Source organism: Cavia porcellus, unplaced genomic scaffold (assembly GCF_034190915.1).
Source record: "Cavia porcellus strain 051 isolate PalLab524CR breed Dunkin Hartley unplaced genomic scaffold, mCavPor4.1 scaffold_12, whole genome shotgun sequence".
In the NCBI taxonomy this organism is placed as follows: Eukaryota; Metazoa; Chordata; class Mammalia; order Rodentia; family Caviidae; genus Cavia; species Cavia porcellus.
The window spans coordinates 60,599,773-60,619,991 of record NW_026947495.1 but is presented as its reverse complement, the minus strand read 5'-3'; the positions used below and the strand labels follow the sequence as shown (position 1 = coordinate 60,619,991).

The 20,219-nt window shown below is 41.5% G+C and overlaps 1 protein-coding gene across 7 annotated transcripts in view; it reads right to left on the bottom strand.

Annotated features, from left to right (window-relative positions):
- Rapgef4 (Rap guanine nucleotide exchange factor 4) overlaps window positions 1–20,219 on the bottom strand; it is a 277,608-nt gene that overhangs the window by 51,323 nt on the left and 206,066 nt on the right. For all 7 annotated transcript variants that reach the window (XM_063259290.1, XM_063259291.1, XM_013142505.3 and 4 more), the window contains 5 exons: window positions 9,805–9,889; window positions 8,159–8,219; window positions 6,600–6,676; window positions 6,041–6,187; window positions 4,262–4,377 (listed from right to left, as the gene is read on the bottom strand). In XM_063259290.1, coding sequence (XP_063115360.1) covers window positions 4,262–4,377; window positions 6,041–6,187; window positions 6,600–6,676; window positions 8,159–8,219; window positions 9,805–9,889 — 486 coding nt within the window. The remainder of the gene's footprint in view (window positions 1–4,261; window positions 4,378–6,040; window positions 6,188–6,599; window positions 6,677–8,158; window positions 8,220–9,804; window positions 9,890–20,219) is intronic.

Sequence of the window (20,219 nt, the reverse complement as noted above, 5' to 3'; positions counted from 1 at the left end):
CGTCCTGCAGATGGAGAAGCTGCTCAGCAAAGGGAGGATGTGAGCCAGGATCGCGGAGGTGGCAAACACTGTGACATGCCCCTCTGTCTAGTTTCTGAGAGCCGCCGCGTATCAAGGAACCTTCCTGCCTGTACTGAGGTACTCCAGTTGTAGCTGCCTGGTCTAGCCTGGAGCTCACTCTGAACAGGAAACGTTCCATGTAATAAAAACCTTCCTCTAAAGAGGGCCTTTTCTGTTTGTTTCATTTCGAAAGGAATTCTTATTTACATAGGTGTATAAACACATTACTTAACATTAAAACTGAATGAAAAGAAAAAAGTATTCTTTCACACGGCTTTACAAAGCAGTTGCTAGCAATTTACCAAGGCTGCATCAGTTTGGTCTCCTGACATAAGTTTGATTCGGATAGTAGGTTGAATTCAAATTCCAGTGTCCCTTGTTTGGACATCGCTGAGTTATCATGTCTGGTCAAACCATGCACCCTCTCTAGTCTCAAGGAGAAGCAGCTCTGCGAGCTCTGCCTACTGGCCAGTCTGCAGGAGCTTTATTTGGCATCAGAGACGCCCTCTAGTGGTAGAGTAGCTTGGCTGTCTTGGTGCAGCCTCTGCTTCTGAAGGCTGTTGGGCATTGACATTCTCAGAGGACTGGGAACCCTGAAGAGGGACACCCTGGAACTTCCGGCAGACACAGCCATCTGTGATCTTGGGGCTCTGAGTTTGGCTAAAACCCCACATTAAGGTTTTATTTCATGCACTGCCAGGAGGCTTACTGCTTGTCCTCTGTGTAAGTGCGGTCAAGGCCACTTGAGACCAGACAGCAGGGCTCTTGTCAGATTACTGCCGGAAGGAGTTCAAGTTAAAGGCGCATCCCCTGTGCGTCACACTGTAGGGGCTGGGAGGTTTTAAATCTGTAACGGAAAAATCCTGTCCCAACACCAAGTTTGCAAATGCGGATATTTCTATCTGCATCTGGAACAAAAAAAGGCCACCAGTAGAAGAGTGGAAAGAAACTTTTTGTGCACACAAGGAGTTCAGCAATGGGAAAATATGGAAAAATCAATCCGGTAACTAAAACAAGTACCACTGTATCAAATTCTTTCTTTCTTCCTAAACCCACATAACCTTGGAGCAAGGGGAACATTGATGATGGCAAATGTCTGAGGGCTGCATATAACGTAGCCATCACGACAAACAATCTTATTGACATTTTCATATTATGCTCAGAACTGAGTGCCTGGCAGCGTCTGAAAGGTTAAACATAAACTACTCTGGATTTCTCAGAGAAAAAGCCAATCAGGGAAAATGACATTCCTAGCACCAGTGTGGTAATGTTTTTGAGCTCAAAAAGGACAATTTCTGAGGAGCGAGGCGCCCCAACACTTTCAGAGTTTACATCTATCCGTAGGCAGGGTTGTTGGCATGTTGGGAAAGTTACCTACAACATCAGCTTAAAATTCACTTTCACAGAACCTCCCTTCAATTCTGGTCTGATTTGGGCAAAATTTAAGTGGAAAATGACCCCTTACAAGAGTGACTTTTCAGGCAGGACACTGAGTTTTTGTGCTACATTATTCTGCACTCCATGATATTCCTTCAATGATTTACTGTGAATGCACACAAGTTTTTGAATCATATTAGAAATTCAAGTTGGATAACAGGACAAAAATATGTATATATGATGGATAATCAAATAGAGGCCAAAAATAAATTAAAATACATGGCCTCTTTTATTTTTTAAAAATCCCTTTTAGTTTGAACTCATAAAACAAAACAAACTTTTGCTTTTTTTTTTTGTTACCAGGGATCAGACTCACTACCTTACACTTGCAGGGCAACCGCTTAGGTGGCTGAGCTAAACCCCTGGCCCAAATCAGTAGTTTAATTTTTTTTTCTTTTCTTTTTTTTTTTCCTTTGGTCTTTTTCGTTTTTATAGGTACCAGGGATCGAACTCACAAGTGCGTGCTTGCAAGGCAGGCGCTTCTGCCTCTGAACTAAATCCCCAGCCCCCCCCCTTTTTTTGGTACTGGGGATCAAACTTGTGACCTCATGCTTACCAAGCAGGCACTTGAACTGCTGAGCTAAATCCCTGGCCCCTTAAAAATCTGAACTCTTTTTAAAAATAATTAATTAATTAATTAATTTTTGGTACCAGGGATCAAACTCATGACCTTGTGCTTGCCAGGCAGGTGCTTATAGCTAAATAAATCCCTGGCCCAAAACAAAATTTTTAAAATGCCAATATTTGGAGGAGATGTTTACTGGAAAACATTGTTGACAAACAAATGCCTCTGATCCTTCCCCATAATCTAAAGAAGTGAAGGAAGAGGCTTCTGTGGGAACTCTTGACCAAAATGTTTCTATATTAAGGAGAATTCTCTGGCCTACCTCTTTAGTTAGTGTGGGTTTTTGGAGACAGCTGAGGCATTATTAAAGAATATAGATTAACCATCCAACTATATTTAAGGGCATCTAAGAAAGTCACTGGGAGCAGCCCCCAAACTTTTACTTCCCCAAAGTTTTCATTCTTATCCTCCTCCATGGGCCGGAAGGACAATCATTCAAAACACTTGAGCAAGAACATTTTCAAGAACAGATAGCAGTAAAACATAAGAAAATAGTAGAGAAAACTGGGTGATATCTTTATAGTTTTATAAGCAAAATGACAGATTTGTATACAGCCCTTCGTAAGTCAGTCCTGGTGTGCAATATTTAAGGATGTAGTATTCATATACGCTGTTAGGGATGCAATATTTACAGACAGTCATCTCTCTGTATCTGTGGGGGACTTGTTCCAGGACCACCACAAGTACCCAAACCCACAGCTGCAAAATAGCGTCCTATTTGCATATAAAATACACACATTCTCCCACACACTTCAAATTATCTCTAAATTACTTATTCCTAATAAAATATAACTGCTACGGAAACAGTTGCTATTCCATATTGTTTAGGAATTTATGACAAGGAGACAAAGTTTATGTAAGTTCAGCACACACACAACTTTTTCCTGAACATTCTCTATCCGCATTTGGGGGACTCTGTGAAGCAGAACCCACAATGAGAAGCGCCAACCGGATGTAGTTTGCTATTGTAAACTGGAAGGCTGAAGGAACACAGGTGTGAAAGTGGGTTAACCTGAATTTGAATCCAAGCTCTCTCATTTTAAGGTCTGAGATCTTGAGCAAGTAAGCCACTTCTCTGAGCTTAAGTGTCTCCATCCTCTAAAGGAGTCATCCTGAGGATTAGATAAAACGTATGAAGATATACGATGGTTACTTAGTGATATGTTTCGTTAGGCCCTCCTTGCAAATACGTTGATTCATCCAGATGAAAATATCTGAGCGTTAGGCTTTTAGTGTAGACAATAAAAATTCTCCAGTTACGCTGAGTGTTCTGATAAAGGAAATCCTATTCTTCAGCAATAAAGGGAAATTCCTAGGATTAATTTTCTTTCAGCATATTATTAGACATTTCTCTAGTTACAGAATTGGTGTTTTTGTCATATGAATTTAAAATTTATCTTCATTTAAAAACTCCAATTCTGCTATTCGCTGTGTTTTTTAGAGCCACAACTCTTATTCACTTTTCTTACCACTCAACCGTTGGTACATTTGCTGGAAAAAAAATAGGTAGGAAGTTCTTAGGTAGGAAGTTGCAGCAAAAGCTGAAAATGAACACAGATAGACCAAAAAAGATTCAACTTAAACAGGAAACCTGAGAAATGTGAAGCAAATTCCCTTTGGACATCAGCAGGCATATATAAAGAACGAGGTCAAATGAACATTTCTGAGCTGCAATCAAGACTGTTTTTTATTTAAAATCTGGGTTTCTATCAAAGATGTCCATTCTGACAGCAAGATGAAAACACTTTGTGAGAAATCCCATAGGTGACATTCAAATGCGGAAGATTCTCATCACCGAGGAGCCTGTACCCTTCCAGCCGCCCTGCATGCCTGTTTCCATTGTTCCCCTGTGTGCCTTCTGTTCCAAAGCTATTACCATTGAATAGTGAGTACCGAGAGAGGTTTTCAGAGTAGAATATTCTCTCCAGCATGACTCTAGGCAGCACAGAGCTCAGTGCAGTGCCAGAAATGGATACATTATACTCCACAAGATGTGTGATTAGTCAATAGAGAGAGAGAGAAAAGTCACACACACTGCCATCCTCCACAAAAAGGGAGAACATGCTATTGTAGAAATGATGATACCATGTGAAAAGGTTAATCATAGTCTGGCAATTACAGTGTTGGATGCAAACATACTTTTGCTGAGGCTGTGAGTTTCCTTGATTAGAAGCTCTGCTCCCTGCTGGGACCTTCTCCAGTACCAATACATCTTGGTCATGTTCTTTAAGTCTGACTGTATTCGCCTCAACGTCCTGCAAATACAAATTACACCACATACAGATGCTGTCATTTACTCAGACAATGAAAAAAATTTCAAATGCTTCAGAAACTCATTTGGTGCTTGTGATGCTAACTGTTGCGACTATGAATTAACTCGTTTGCAAAGTCAAGGGCTGGAATGGTCAGAGAGAGGACCAGATGAGGTTTGAAACATGCTTTTAAAACCCTGCTTTTGCTCCACACTCAGAAAAACTGAAGAGTAGAGAGTGGAGTGATTTTGCACCCAGAGGCCTTTGGGAGAGGTTGTGTAGCGGGGAGACAAGGCGTTTATTCTTCATAAAACACACGGTGAACTGCATGCAGCTTTGGCAAAGTTCGTTTTTCCTGAGTTTCCTAAGAAATGGCATTTTTGCTTCTGTTCAAAAGACTTTTTTAAAAAAACAATTCAAAATGTATTAAAAGCCTTCTTCCGTGATTTTGAATTATACATCATATCAATGACAAATGATCAAAATTGTTTGACTCACTATAAACTCCACATGTGTGAACTTCAAAAAGTTAGTGAAACTGGCTTCTAAACTTTAATATTATTTTCAATAATTAATTGAAAAGCTTAGTGTGTTTTTTTCTTCTTAAAAGAGATGAGAGGAGAGGCAAATCAAATCGCATATGGTATTTTTCCCTATATTATTTCATAGTTGTTTTAACTTTCTTTGTATCAAGGCGTTGCACTCTGAAGACACTTTGGCGTTGGAAATGTTGCCAGCAGAGACAGATGCTTCTGGCAGGGTAGGGAGAGTTGTACATACACAAGGAGTGGGGAAGACAGGACTTTTTGAGAGCCAGTGAGGCAGGGAAGAGAGCAGAGCCATCCTAGGTGAACTCAACGGAGGATGGGAAAGATCCCAGGCCATGTGAGAAGCCAGGGGGGTAGGGTTCTGTGACCATCCTCAGTGGTCTGTAACCAGGGGCCCTACCAATCAAAGCTGGGTCAACACTCCCAAGGGGTCAGAGATTGGTGGGGAAAGACCAGAAACCATTTCTAAAATTCCACTCCCATAAATACCTTAAATAAACTAAGAGGAAGCTTGTCTTCAAAACCAACTTTAAGTCCACTATTGCAGCTCCCTTTGTTGTCTCCACAATTTTTCACCTACTTTCCAATATCTTTAATTTGAAACCTTTTGAGATAAAATAATCGAAATGAAAATGCTTGGTTGGAGTAAGCACATTGGTAATAAGTCCCATGAACACACAGTCACTCGGTAAGCCATGAGAGGTATGAGAAGGGTTCAGTTTTGGAAAGAGATAGGAGACAGACACTAGAAAGATCTTGGATAGAAACAGACGTGGGCAAATGGGGCTGGCACTGTGTTGCAGAGTAGGGTGGGAAAGAACGTGAAAAGGATGCCAGAGACCCTGACATTTTGGCAAGGCAATTGCTACTCATTGCCAATTCTGATGAACCATGATAGTTGTGTGCAGAGCTGGCGACCCAGCATAGCATCCTATGCTTGTAGCTTTCCTGGAGCATCACCTATGGGCCCCAGCATGTTCAATGTGTCTATTTTAAAACAGGTTCTCTGTCCCAGAGCATGAATTCATTCCAGTACTACTCAAGTAATACTTCACCTGGAGCTCTGTGTTACTTGGAAAATGAAATATGTTTTCAGTCTCAGTGTGCTTTGGACTCACCCTCAGGATCCGGTTGAAATCTTCCTTGTCAACTCTTAAGAAATGACAATTATCTTCTCGCAAGACAATAGAGGCAGCACGAGGAGCATCATTCACTAGTGCTAACTTGCCGAAATCATCTCCCTCATGCAGGGTGCAGACCACACCCTGGGGAGAGAAGGACATTCGAGTGAAATGGTAAACAACCCTTTGCTTGTCACAAGACTACAAAAACACTGGATATATAAATGGGCTGTATCTAGGGATGCCCAAGTAGGATTGTGTAATTAAATTATAATGCTTAAATTTTCTTTCATTGAGTAATATGGTCTATGACCTAATTTAAATGCATACATTATAATCCATAAGGAGATGAGCCCAAGAAAGTTGTAATACTACTGTAAGTATAATAATTAAGAAAATTGGATTAAGGATATAATAATGCCTTTTCTACACGAAGTACCAATATTGTTGCAAGTTTAATTGTAGCACTACATTGTTAATATTTAAAGCCACACTAGTAAGTGGAATATAATAAAGTTTAAAAAAGAAGAAGATATATATATATATATATATATACCTTGCCATAAATGACTACATTCACCGATCCTTTTAGAATAATGTACCAGGAGGTACCTTCTTCTCCCTGGTTAAATACTAGACACAAAAAGATAAAAAAATTTACGACAAGAATATAAGCATATCAATACAAATCACAGCTTATCAAATCATCATTTTTAAGTCCTCAGAATTACACATACATAAAATACAAGAAATTACTGGCAAATGTTAAATTATTCAGGTGGAATATGATTTTTCTTTCCATAGCACATGGAAGGAAGGGAGACTGCATTACTTCTTGTGCCCTGGAAGATAGGTTTCCACCAGATACCAATTTACTAGCTACCCGTTTCCCCTGCAATTCATGAAAACATTGGGCCATAGAAAACAGTTTCTGAAAGTGATCTGACCAGTAATGTGAAGCTTGCAAACATGCAAGTCAGAATTACATTTGTTTATACATATACACCTACCTACTTTTCTTTAAAAATGAGTTGGAAAGATAACTACTACATTCAGGGTGGGAATTATCACTGGGAGGAAAAGAGAAGAATGGGATAAAGAAGGGAATAAGACACCTATAACTGGAACTGTGTGATTTCACTCGTTAAGAAAACATGATAAATGTGGTATAATGGGAGCTTTTGATAAAGGTTAAAATGGTATTTGCAATATTCACCATTTTTCACGTGAAACATTTAAATATTTCATTATAAAAAGAAAGATAATTTTTAAGGCATTAGAGACCATCAAAACTATCAAAGTGAACCATAAAATATAAAATAGTAACATTCTTTCTCAAATCTATACCCAAGTCAGAAATATCACTCTTAATGACTGAAAATAAAGCACGCTGAAATATAATTTTTAAAATACTTTTTACTTTTACAGTTCACAATGGCTGTTTACTTGACTATATTGCATCCTGAAGAAAGAGCAAAGTTTTCCCAAAATACAACATCTCTCGGCAATGGTGACCATTAAAAAAGTGCTCTGTGTGTCAGTAGGTTTGGAAAGTGCCATTGTAAATGTTCGATCATCTTTCTTTACTGCTGAAACCTCCAGCATGCTGATGCGTCTTACAATTCTGCAGGACAGATTGGAGCAGGTGGCATTGCCCGGCCTCCTCAGATCATTAACTCCTGTATGTAAGCAGGATTTTGTAGGACTAGCGGGAAATGTCAACTTATGTAATACTATTCATGTCTGTTAAGATCGGATTTTAATGTCTTACTTAACAGCTCAGCTCTAAAGCCCCAAATTTAAGTAAAGTCGCTGAGAACGTATTGCAGTCTGCAGGACGTCAGCCCATGCCCTTTAAATGCCTGTTACGAGCCACAAAGGTAGGAAGCAAGTGAGATTTGGCAACGGCCACCCACGGGGGTGCTGGAAAACCACCACACTTCAGGGCATGTGCCACACCCTGAAATAATCACAGTTCCATAAAAGCCCAAGTGCTGTGTGACATCCTGCCACGTGAGACCACGGTACCACCGGGGGCCATCTGCTACAGGTTTCCTGGCCTGTGCTGGAGCAACTTTGAGCTGGGCACCATGAGCCGCTACACTTTTTACTTACACACTGTCCCTCCTTTGGCATGTGACTCAAAGATGAGAACACCAGCTAGCTCCCGTTTCACCTAGGAGAGAAAGAAAGAGCGTGGAAAAGCCAGGCTTGGGAGGCTGAGGCGGAAGGGACTTCCTGTTCCTTTGCTTCCTCACAGCTGTCTTTCACCTCACTTCTTCCTAGGTTCTTCCAGAACCGCCTTCACTAGATTTACCATCAGGATCTCAAAACCTGTGCAAAGCTAATTTACACCACACCACCTGGTGAGAGACTGTATAAAACGTGGTTTCACATGCACTAACCAGCAACTCATCACCTATCTCGTGCCTTTGGTGAAAAGATGAGATGTCCACCTCATCTTTGGACCCTCCTGCAATTAATGGCTCTCCTCGGCAGCACAAAGCATGCCACTGCAAGCATGCTGGGAAACTGAGTGTCTTGAAGTTGAATAATTAAGCCAGCAAACTTATATTCCATGACAGCTAAAATTCCAAATTCCTCCTGGCTAACATATAGTGTTTCAAAGTTATGGTCTCAATGATAGGTCTAAAAACCAATAACCTGAGAATTTTCCATGGTGCCCAGGTACAGGGGTTTGAGGTAGAAGAAGAGACTTCCTGCGATTCTACAGGACTGGAGAAGTCAGAAGAGGGGCATGCTGGGCACCTGGAGCATGGGTAGGGGAAAGGGGCCCTTTCCATACCGAGGTTTATAGGGCCTCCACTGCCTGCCCCTTTATGTACATACGGAGACTACCCAGGCACTTAGACTTGCCCTACCATATAGAAGGTGAGGATGACAAGGCAGGGGTAGGTCAGCGAGGACAATCCTTTGGATAGTCGAGGTAAGTGATTGAGCGTCCAGATCCCTAGGAGTGCAGGGGTGTGAGAAACGGGAAGGAAGTCCTGTCTGGGTTGAGGGGTAAAGAGGGCTTGGGGCTCTTCTGCTTGAGGCCCTGGTAAATGGCACCCTGCTCTCAGAAGAGGGGGTGGTTCTATCCCTACTCAGAAGTTAGTATTTCTGCCTCAAAACCCTAATTAGGTTAAAGTTCTGAGTCAGACACAGCCACTGAGCCACACTTGACTACTAGGTAGTGAGCATCACTGTGGCCCCTTAAAAAGATGCTCTCTTGAAGTGTCTGCTTCCTTTTCCAAAGGGCAGCAAGCCTGGGTGGGTCTAGCTCTATGAGCCAGGACAGGACTTCTAGATTTCTTTCCTTCCTCCCTCTGCTGCCGTATGTCAAGGAAAGCATTCAGAATCCCTCTCAGGGCTTAGCTTTCTTGTGTGAGTGTGCAGGTTCCAAAATTCAGATTTGGAAGGACGAAACTCATGTTCTAATTTTACTCTCATCAGGCTGCTTTGGGGTCTAGGGCACATGTACTACTACTAGTAACTTGATTTCCTTTAGCGATTTCTTTATTCTTTTTTTTTTTTTTTTGGTACCCGGAATCAACCTCAGGACCTCACCCTTGCCAGGCAGATGCTGTGTCCAGGCCCTAGTGATTATTCTTGTGCATAACTTCCTTAGCATCCTATATGTAGGTAGATTCATGAGTCAAGAGTTCAGGTTCCCACCACCCTATCATCACATTCTCCCCCAGTCCTAACTGCACTGACCTTCGGGCTCCCCTGATCAGCTCCACTAAGCGAAGACTTACTGTGGTAGACAGATGCGATAAGGCTTTGATATGCAGGAGCTCTTCATAGATAATCTCGAGGTCATCTACAGTCCTCTGGCCAGGTCTACAAAGTAAAAAAAGAGAAAAAATGAAAAAAAGGACTCAACTAAGGCTTCAAATAAGGAAATAATTCCAGGGTCAGTAACACACCCAGGGACGTCGGTAAAAAGATACCGACAGCAGGAGAGATTGTGTCATTACAATCCTCAAAGGGACTTTTGAAATGAGTGTTTTCCTTGCTGGAAGGATATGGGAGGACTCTGCTGTCCACAAGATCCCCTCTCTTCCAATCTCAGAAGGAAGACCACCCCCAATCACAGTGTAGTTGGGCTAGCTTATTTGTCAACTTGTAGATGACTGACTTAACAAACTGCTTTTCATTTTCATCTTAAAAAATGACATAACTTATCTTTCTACACCATGAGGAGCAAATGGTTCAGTCAGCTTGACATTGGATGTAAATTTCTTGGGATCCCATTTGATACCTAAGCTTAACAAAACATTAATGCTACTGTCGCGATAGTTTTTTTTGAGAACTCAAATATAGAACATACACCTCTAAGGAGATAGGAAGGGTACGAGGTGAGAATGAGGTAAACAGTAGTGCCTGGGATTAGCAAGAGGGGAGAAATAGGATATAAATGTCTACGTTTCTCAAATGTGCTTCTTGGACCAGCACTGTCCACAATTAGTTTGTGTAAAATGGGGTATGGACATTTGTGGCATGGGAAGACTGAGTGAACGTCTATCACCTTTTGTGTCTTGTAATTATTTTGGAATCAGAAATAGCATTTAATTATATTAATGATGAGAGACACGGTTGGACAGTAGTTTGGACTTTTTGTTGTTCTCTGCAGTATCAGTTTTACTTCCTGACTAAAACACTTTGAAACTTAAAAATAAATGGGTTGTTAATCCTGAGCGTGCTAGGAAGTCAACTGACAATCCACACACTTATGGATAGGTGGCATTTCCTCTCCGCTAATTACTGTAGTCATGAACATTTCTTACTACATAATTATCAGTCTGTCTTATGCATTTTGTCTTAAAATCTGGCAATTAGTGGTATTATTCAGCATTACTCTGTGTTATACACTCAGTCCTTAATGAGCTTTTGATGGTATTCCATTATTGTGTTGTAATTTTAAAAGTATTTCTTGGTCTGTTAAGCTCAGGAAGAGTTGATATACTGAGCACAGCACTAGATTTAGAGTCTGAAGATCAAGTTCTAATCTCGGTGCTGTGCCACCACTTACTGATGCTGTGATGTCAGAACCTTGGCCTCGGCTGAAACCTGGGAGTGATGTCTCCCTGAGAGACAGGTTGTGAGAGTTTAAAGAAGTGGTGAATATGAAAGCTACATCATATTTATTTGTGGGAGAAAAAAATCCAGCACAGTGATATTCAAGACTCAAGCCCATATATAGTTAGCAGTTAATCTTAACTGTTAACTAGACTGAATTAAGAGTCTCCTGAAGAGATGACTGGGTTATAGGGGTGCTATGCTCATCAATGAATTCTGAATGTGCCACTAGGAGGTGGCATCCAGCCAGAGACAAGTCACAGAAGGTACACCTTTGGATGGTGTCTCTCTTGCAGTTATCTCCTTCTGTTCTGCTTTCCTGGCCACTATGAAATGAGCAGCTGTGCACCATTACACTCTTCTGGCCAGATGTTTTTTGCTTTGGAACCAGCTGACCATAAACTGAAACCACAAACCAAATAAGCCATTTTCTCATTTAACTTGTGGATATTCTGGAACAAAATATCCAGCAATGGGAAAGCTGACCAATACATTGGTATGCTAAACAAATATACCAATAAAGGATGACATTTGGTCAAGCACATCACACCTGGAACTCAGTCAATTATAAGAATTTTGAGTGGTCAGAACTGGACCGTGAATATTCTAAACTGGTTAGTTGGAGTGTGTAATTTTGCAAGTTTATTATTACATGGGGAAGCCAACAGAGCCAGCAGAGGCTAGGTAGAGGAAGAAAACTGTATATGTTGCACATTATCTTCACAAGGACAGCTTTAACTGAGAAAAAGAAATGACATCCCTCTGTTACAGAACCAGCAGAAGATCTATTTCCTAGTTCTGACTACACAAAGACAGATACTAAATCCGCAACCTGGGAGAGGTCAGCCAGGTTTACTTCCTGCTGAGGATCACCACCGAAGAATACAAATGCACACCAATGTGGTCCTTAATGGTGGAACCCAGAAGGTATGAGCCCCGGAAAGACACTAAAGAAAAGCTGTGGCCACAGGGGCTCTTAGCAAGAGGCCTAATCTACTACTTGACTTAGACATGGGGATTTTGAAACCAGGACCCTTGGGGATTTAAAAGTCAATGGAATCACCTCTGTCCAGCTACTACCATAGAGCAGCTAACATGAAAGTCTTAAGGTGGGCATAATAGGATTACAGCTCTTCAGCACAAGGAGCAGCCCTGCTGTTCTTGCTACTTGACATCAGCTGCAAAGAGCATGAAACACTCCTAGGTGTTTGGCTAAAAGAGAAAACAGTCACCAAGTTTCCTTCTTGCCTCCGTGGAATAGGCTAAGACGCAGGGAGAAAAACACCCCAGTCAGGAAAAAAAAAAAAAAAAGGCTTAGAATTCAGCTCCAAAACCTTAAAGAGAGTCACAGTTGAAATTCTGGGAGCAGATCTCTATATGAGGGATCTGTGTTAGGAGGAGAATTTACGTATCGATATGCGATCCACATTGCTCAACTCATGTTTTCTTAAAAAGCACTGTGTTTAGAATTTATAGATCTCAAGTTATGTTCATCCAAGTTTTAAAACATGAGGAAGACCTGTCAAATTCTCAATGCAATATACTAACAATGCACCCTTGTGTTGGAGCTGACCCTGAGCCACTCCAGGGAGGCGTTGGACCTTGGCTAAAGTGTGGAGAAGAGACAACTTTGGCAGCATTCACGCTATTTCGGGAACATACTCAATTTCCTACCAGCTGCCTCCCTGTCTGTGCACCGCCCCAGTTCTTCTTTCCCAGCCTATTGTCTTCTACGCTTCCTGCTTTCCTAAATATTTTCTCTCAGTATCTGTTCTTACATCCGCCTCTCAAACTGTACTGTATCCCCAAAGCTCTGTACTACCTTCACCTCAGAAAAATCTTCCACCCCCATCTGTATAGTGATAAAGGCTAAAATCTTCACCTCCAAATAGTGCTCTTTCCTGAGCTGCAGTGGCTCCCTAGCCATCTCTTCCCAGGGAGCTCACAAGTACCCCACACTCAGTATATCTAGAAAGGGTCCCTCGTCACCACACGGAGTTCTTTAAAGCCAACCTTGATTTGCTTTTCCAGACTACCTGTCTCCTCTCACTTCCCACATATCCTGATAGCTGTGATCTCTGCTCCAGCCATTCTGTGCACCTTTCTATTCCTCAAATGCATTATACCTTTTTCGTGCCTCCAAGACCTTCTGCATGCTCCTCTTGGGGCCTAAGATATTCTTTCTGTATCAAGCTCAGCTAGGATGTCACTGCCCCTAGGGAGAAGTGGACCAACCTTCATTCTGATATAATACATAGCCCCACTGCTGCGGCAGTTTGCAGCATACTCTGGTGAATGGTATTCTAACTATTCGTCACTCTATGCTGCTCTTCTCTAGAGAAGGAGGATCAAAGGGCAGCACTGCATTAGAAGCAGAAACTGAATTTGAGATCTAAACAGTGAATGTTCTAGTTGCTCAATTGGTTAAATGCCTTGTCTCTGCATCTGTAAAATGGTAATAATAAACAGGACTGTAATAAAGGTTGGACTGGTTATTGTACATGAAGCACTGTCTACACTGGAAATGCAGCACAAATGCAGGATGGCATTATTATTAGGGTGGGTGTTCATTAGACGTCGTGGCATGAATGAACACAGGAGTTTTTAATGTAATTCAGGCTGAACTCAGGGGAGATGTCAGCTATGGACCAGTTCTTGTTTTGTGGTTGGAGGGAATTGGGGCTTTCGTTCTGCTATCTTTCCCATGGAGGGCTAACTAAGACAAGGTGTGCACAGCACAACTCATCTTGATTTGTGTCAAGGTAAATAGTTACAGTAGCCCCACTGTCTGTTCCATGATTTCAGTTATCTACTTAAGTACAAAAGTATCAAATGGAAAATTGCGGGAATGAACAACTCCTAAGTTTTAAATAGTTTTGATTATGGTAAGTTACTATTAATTGTTTTATTGTATTATTATTAATCTCTTACTGCATCTAATTTATAACTAAGTTTTGTCATAGATATATATGTACAGGGGAAAATGCATATGCAGCGTTAGGCATAGCACCATCCATCTGTGGAGCATCTTGGAACATACCTCTGTGGATAAGGGGATGGTGTAATTACTAATGGAGGAAATAGGGTGAAAATGATGACTCTCTCCTCTTAATCCAAACCCCATAAAATTATTCCTTACGATAAGTTTATTCATTCAATTGTTACTACTTAGACCAACTGAAGTTATTAGTCTGTGGCAAGGTCAGTGGAGACTGGACAAAGGTGATCATCCAAGACCAATGTACAGTACCTATTGAGCTGGACTTCTCTGAGCCAACGTACAACACCTATTGAGATGGACTTCTTTGAGCCAAAGTTTTGTCTGTCATGAAAAAGATCTGATGGAAAACACTACCAGCAGATTGGAAAATCTTAGGAATTCTTAGATAACAGAAAGCAAGAATAGAAGTCTGAGAATTCAGGGTAGAAAAAAAAATCATCGCAGGATGAAACAGAGATGCTTACATGTGAATAGTAAGCATAGAAGGCGGATGTCAGGCAGGGTCACCAAGAGGCTCCTCTACTCAACTTGGGTCAACGGGGCCACCAGCTCCATCTCTCCCACACCTGCTATACAACAGGGCCACCAGCTCCATCTCTCCCACACCTGCTATACTGGGTAGTGGGCAGTGGTAGTTTGCTGTTGGGGGAACACTTGCGACCTGCTAAGGGTAAGCCCTGGAGCCCAAGACTGCATGGACACCCTGGCCCTTTGGGAAAGAGACAAGAAGGAAAGGACAGTGGCTCTCCTAGAAGGAAGGGCATGGAATGGCTCCATTCCAGGGCATCCTGTTTATTTTGGTGACCAGTGGGAACATGGGGGAGGATTTCAACCTGCTCATCCCCACATACCTCTCTCAAAGAAAGCCTGTGGGGTAACATGCCTTGTTATGGGGTCTGCCCCCAAGGCCATTTTAGGACTGCAACTACCACACCTGCACAGACACCTATGTAGCCACCTGCTCTACCCACAATCCTCCATTCATTAGCAGCTACTCTGGAGAAACAAACTTTCAAGAGGACTCACTAGATGCCCTAGAGAAATCTGTGATGGAATAGAACAGCCGATCTAAAAACAGTTTAGTCTTGAGACCTAAACAAATCCAAAATGAAAGCCAAAAATGAAAAACAGTAGTAACCAAAAACCAGTCCTGTGTTCAGAAGTGGCCAGTGGATTCCCAGGGCAGGCCACTGTCACCAGGCAACCTGTCAAGGGAGAAAAAACATTTTGGTCCTGTTTACAGCAAATGTTCTAAGGAAGTGAGAGAAGGCAGGGTTGCAAGGTGTGAACAGATTTCCTTTTAAGACACCGGGCTATTCACAACTTACAAAGCAACAACAACATTCAGGAGAGGTTTGCTTGGAGCCACCACCCTGGGCCTTTAGGTTTTCTATACGTCCACTCAATTGAAAAGTTGAGCCTGGAGCAGATGGGGGCTGGACAGAGCAAAAGCCAGTCTGGTCAACCTGTGCCCACCAAGCGAGTGAAGATGGAGCCATGAGCTGGCAGCAGAATCGCAGCACCAAGGCCCTCTCCTGAGGCCGCCAGCTCCGGGCTGCTGAGTGATTCAGTGTCTCAGAAAGGCTCTCCTCTCTCCTCTGCTTCAAACAAAGGTTCCCCCCTTGATCTACCTCCACCCCTCAAAGAGCACCTGGGAACATCTAAACCTGAGCGGGCCCAACCACAATCACTGAACAAAGTGAAGTTTTAAAAGTGGGCTTCTTCTGGAAAACAGTGGCATTGAGCACCTTTCGTGCTTTGGTCTTTACGGGGGTAACAGAGGGGAAAAATGAATAAGAGATCCTACAAATCAGCCCCCAGCCTGTTCAAACAGGAATGAAAGGATTCCAAGGACTGAAGGCAATTTGGCTTTCAAGAGGAAAGGGAACAGGGCTGAGCAGATAACTCCCATGTACCTTCATAAGAGCAACCTACAAGGCTGGGGAAGTGAATTGACTCTCTGGCTGCTCTGAGTGGCAGCCCGTGAATGTACCTGGTCTTTACTTGTCCTTCTCCAGATGTCACAGGGAGAGATATTAGGCATCCCTGCTTCTTTACAAATCTGCGTGGTGCTACATTGATGTGGATTTGTCGGATCCCGCTGTGGAAAGGCCTAGTTTCTGCAGGGAATGCATTCTGGCAGCAATGTCTAGTTACAGACAAGATAATAAATGGGGATGGATGGGGAGCAGTTTATACATTAAAGGATGGGAGGGCGCAGGTGATATTGGAAGCTGCTGGTAAATACCGTTTTATCAAGGAATTTATCAAGGTCAGTGACAGAGCTGCTCAGTTATTGGAAAGTGGATAAAATGAGGGATTCATCCAGCCACCAAACAGCACATTGGCATGGCCGGGTAACACACATAGGTGAGAAAGAAAACGACCCTGTTCCTATAGATCTGTCACCTAGCAGAGCTTGTTACCTACGGGAAATTCCTAGAGAAGTCAACGTAATCAATATCTTCATAAGTCACAGGCAAGCTACAAAATTAAAAATTGCTTTACTTATCTTTTTAGGGGAGTTCTGTATTTTTGATGAAAGCTTCACTTCGATCCACCTGACCTGATAAGTGTAAGTCATTTCTTAATCTTAGATGATTTTCTAATAACCTGGAGCCTGGAGGCATTCTAGCAATCTCACATCTTCCACTTCCCTTAAAGGAAAGCTTGGTTTTTTTCTTCACCTCCAGGACCTGGCTTCTTAAATATCAAGAACATTCCAGTAGAGCCTGGTGTCATACAGGACATTCAGGTGGCCCACCCAGTCTGTCTGTTCAGCTCCCTGTCACTCTTTCAGCTCATCTTTAACCCAGAAAAGGACACTGTAAATTCGTTAGAGGCGATCAGTTATTTCTAGTTCTAGCACAGCCTCTATATAAGAGGATCCTTTGTTTCTTTGTGAAATTAGGAACGAATCAAGTCTACAGCCTCAGTAAAGGGTAAAAGCTTTATGAATATTTCTGAGAAATGAAGTCATCCTCATGGGCACCTAGGCGAGGATTCCTTAATCCAAGGACTCTGAGCCCTGAGTGTCTGCAGGACAATGGCACTCGGTCCTGTTTAGGAGATGAATATGTTCTACATTCTTGCAGCAAACACGGTTTACAAGGATGCTTTAGAAGATTAACATTAATCCTTTAAAAAGGTACAGCTATAAATATTTTCCTGTGAAACACTTAAGCTGTAAGTTAAGAACAAGCAAATTTGGATGGAGTCAGCTCAGCTCACACACTGCTTTTGGGTGTCAGACATATGTGAAATAGAAAATACAGACTCATTTGAGGAAGAGCTGCATAGATGCATTAGTACTTTGTCCCCCACAAGAAGTCAGTTCTTTGTTAACCAGGGACAAATGAAGGATCTTCTATTTCTTTCCATTTCTATAAATTTACTAGAAAGGACAAACCTGAAGTAAACTCATAGAAAGAAAATAAACTATTAATAAAATAAGAAAGGTAGTAGTTTCTACTAAGTTCAACCTCTTCTTCTGCACATAGTGGATTATAACTAGTCCTACTTGGATCACAGAGTTATTTAGTGGTTCAAAGAGGATGTGAGATCACTATGTAAATTACACTGTGCTACTCAAGTACTGGTTAACAAGTTTTGTTTGTGGTTCTGGCTAGAATACTGGCATAGACTAATTTGACTTGCCTCTGGAATGTGGAATTTTTTTTTTTTAATCTTTTCGAAACAGGGTCTCATTATGCAGTTCATGCTGGCCTTGAGCTCACTTTGTAGCCCAGATTGGTCTCAAACTCACAATGATCCTCCTGCCTCAGCTTCCCGAGTGCTGGGATCACAGGCATGTGCTACCATGCCCAGCTGGGCTGTGGATTTTTAATGGATGTCAAGAGAGCTGTGAAGAGAAGCAGATTAGTTATTCCAGTCAGCTGCCGGTGTTAGCAAATATATTTTCTGCATCAAATACATGTATTTTCTTTTGGATTAAATTCCAGTTTAATTGGGCATGCTATGTGTAATCTGGCAATACTGATCACAAATCACTTCACTTCCGTGGAACTGGCTTTTACAGTTTGATACCCACATGGCCATTTGCTCTTTGGTACTGACAATACATAGTAGAGCTCAGGCCATAAGATAAAAGTGAAAGAACTATAGGCTCCAGGGGCATGAAATTCTCTCAGGAAAGAAAAAGCTTCATTATTATCATAAACCATTTTATACCGGGGGCATATCTAGGTCTATCCAAAACTAGAAAAAAAATTCTCTTTCTACCATAGATGGTATAGTTATATTCCTTTCTTTATGGCAACAATTTAATCAGTAGATGTTAGATTTGTATTTCAGAGCTGCATAGTATTAATTCAATGAGATGTGGTTAGTCCATAGTAACTACTTTAAAGTCAGATTTCCTTGCTGTATTTCCCCATCAGTCCTCCATTGGCGTCCAGGATGTCATTCTGAATTCCTTCAGGACCATAGCAGGTAGCAAAACACAGTAAGGAACACAGGCTCTGGAGTCAGACAGATCAGATGCTAAGAGTCCATCACTTTTGGATAATCACAGGTGAAAGACTTAGCTTAGGTCTCTTTTTTCTACTCTACAAAATGGGGAGTATACTAATTAATTATCTCACAATTTTGTTGAAAGAACTGGATTAAGTAATTGTTTAGCCCAATGTTTAGCATACATGTGCTTAATAAATGCTGGTTATGATTAAATACAATTACATTTGTTTTTCCATTTGCAATACTTTTGGAAAATAGGAAGAGGGTAAGTAGGTACAGTACAGTGGTGCCTGGGCTCATGAACTTAATTCTCTTCATGATTCTGGTTGCAAAGTGAATTCGATAAGAATCGAATCATTTCTCCACAAGGTCAAAATACTCAACCTAAATATTCAACCATGGAAAAATAAATGTACGGAGGAATACCCACAGGATAGATTATTCTGCACCTATTTAAAAATCTCAGCCATAAAATCTCATCCAATTCAGATTGTGACAAGAATCATGAAATTAAGTTCACAAACTGGGGTACCAATGTACAACAAAATTTATTTTATAACCCAAGAGATTTACACCCTGAGATGCTGGATGAGTTAATGGTAAGCTGGTAAGAATAGAGTCCAGGGCTCTTGCACCCAGCATTACTTTCAATTTATTTAGGAGGCTCCTGGACCAAATGCATGTGTCTCAAATGCTGTCATTAAATTCACAAAATATAATTAATTTTAATCACGCAAAAATATCTGATTGTCTTTAATCCTCTGTAGTCCATTCTTCACAGTTAGCAGAGAAACCAACCTACTTCAAGTCTGACCATTTCATGCTTCCCTTTAAAACTTTTCAGTGGTGTCCCAGATACCTATAAATAACAACTAAGGTATAAGAAACCTCTGTAATCTGACATCACCCTAACCCTCCAGCCAAATCTACTAGCGCACCTGATCTAGGCACTCCCTCATTGAATCAGTTTATTACTCCCTGCAGGAACTTTCCTGGCATCCTTCTTGCATCACTCTCCATGTGCGCCCTTGCTGGGTCAGGAGCTCTTTCTGAGTTACTGCAAGAAGGACACTCTAATATTATTCTTTACTGCTCCTACAAAGAACGAATTTAAGAATCAACCTAAATATTCAACCATGGAAAAATAAATGCACAGAGGAAGACCCACAGGATAGATTATTCTGTACCTACTTAAAAATCTCAGCCATAAGAAATGTTTAAGTTTAACAAAGTACAAGGTATTATTAAATGTAAAAAGTCAGGAATTGAAAAATCACTAGAGTAATAGCCACCAAAAATATTAATAGCAATTATCTCTGGGAAAAGGGATTACAGGTGTTAGTTATTCTACTTTAATTCTTTGCAGTAGCTTTCAGATTTTCTCCAGTGAACAGAGTGACTTTAATAACAAGTCATTAAAACTTGAAATAATCTTATAATGAACCTGAACTGTAAATGGGCAGCCAAGTCCACCCTGCCCTCTCCCGAGTCTGAAGCAGAGTGGCAGCGGCCCAGCCAGCTTGGAAGCAGACACAGGGGAAAGCGAGATAGTGCTCTTTCAGGCAAGATGCAAATCCAAAGTCAAGAAGCGACCCACTTAATGAAATCATTGGT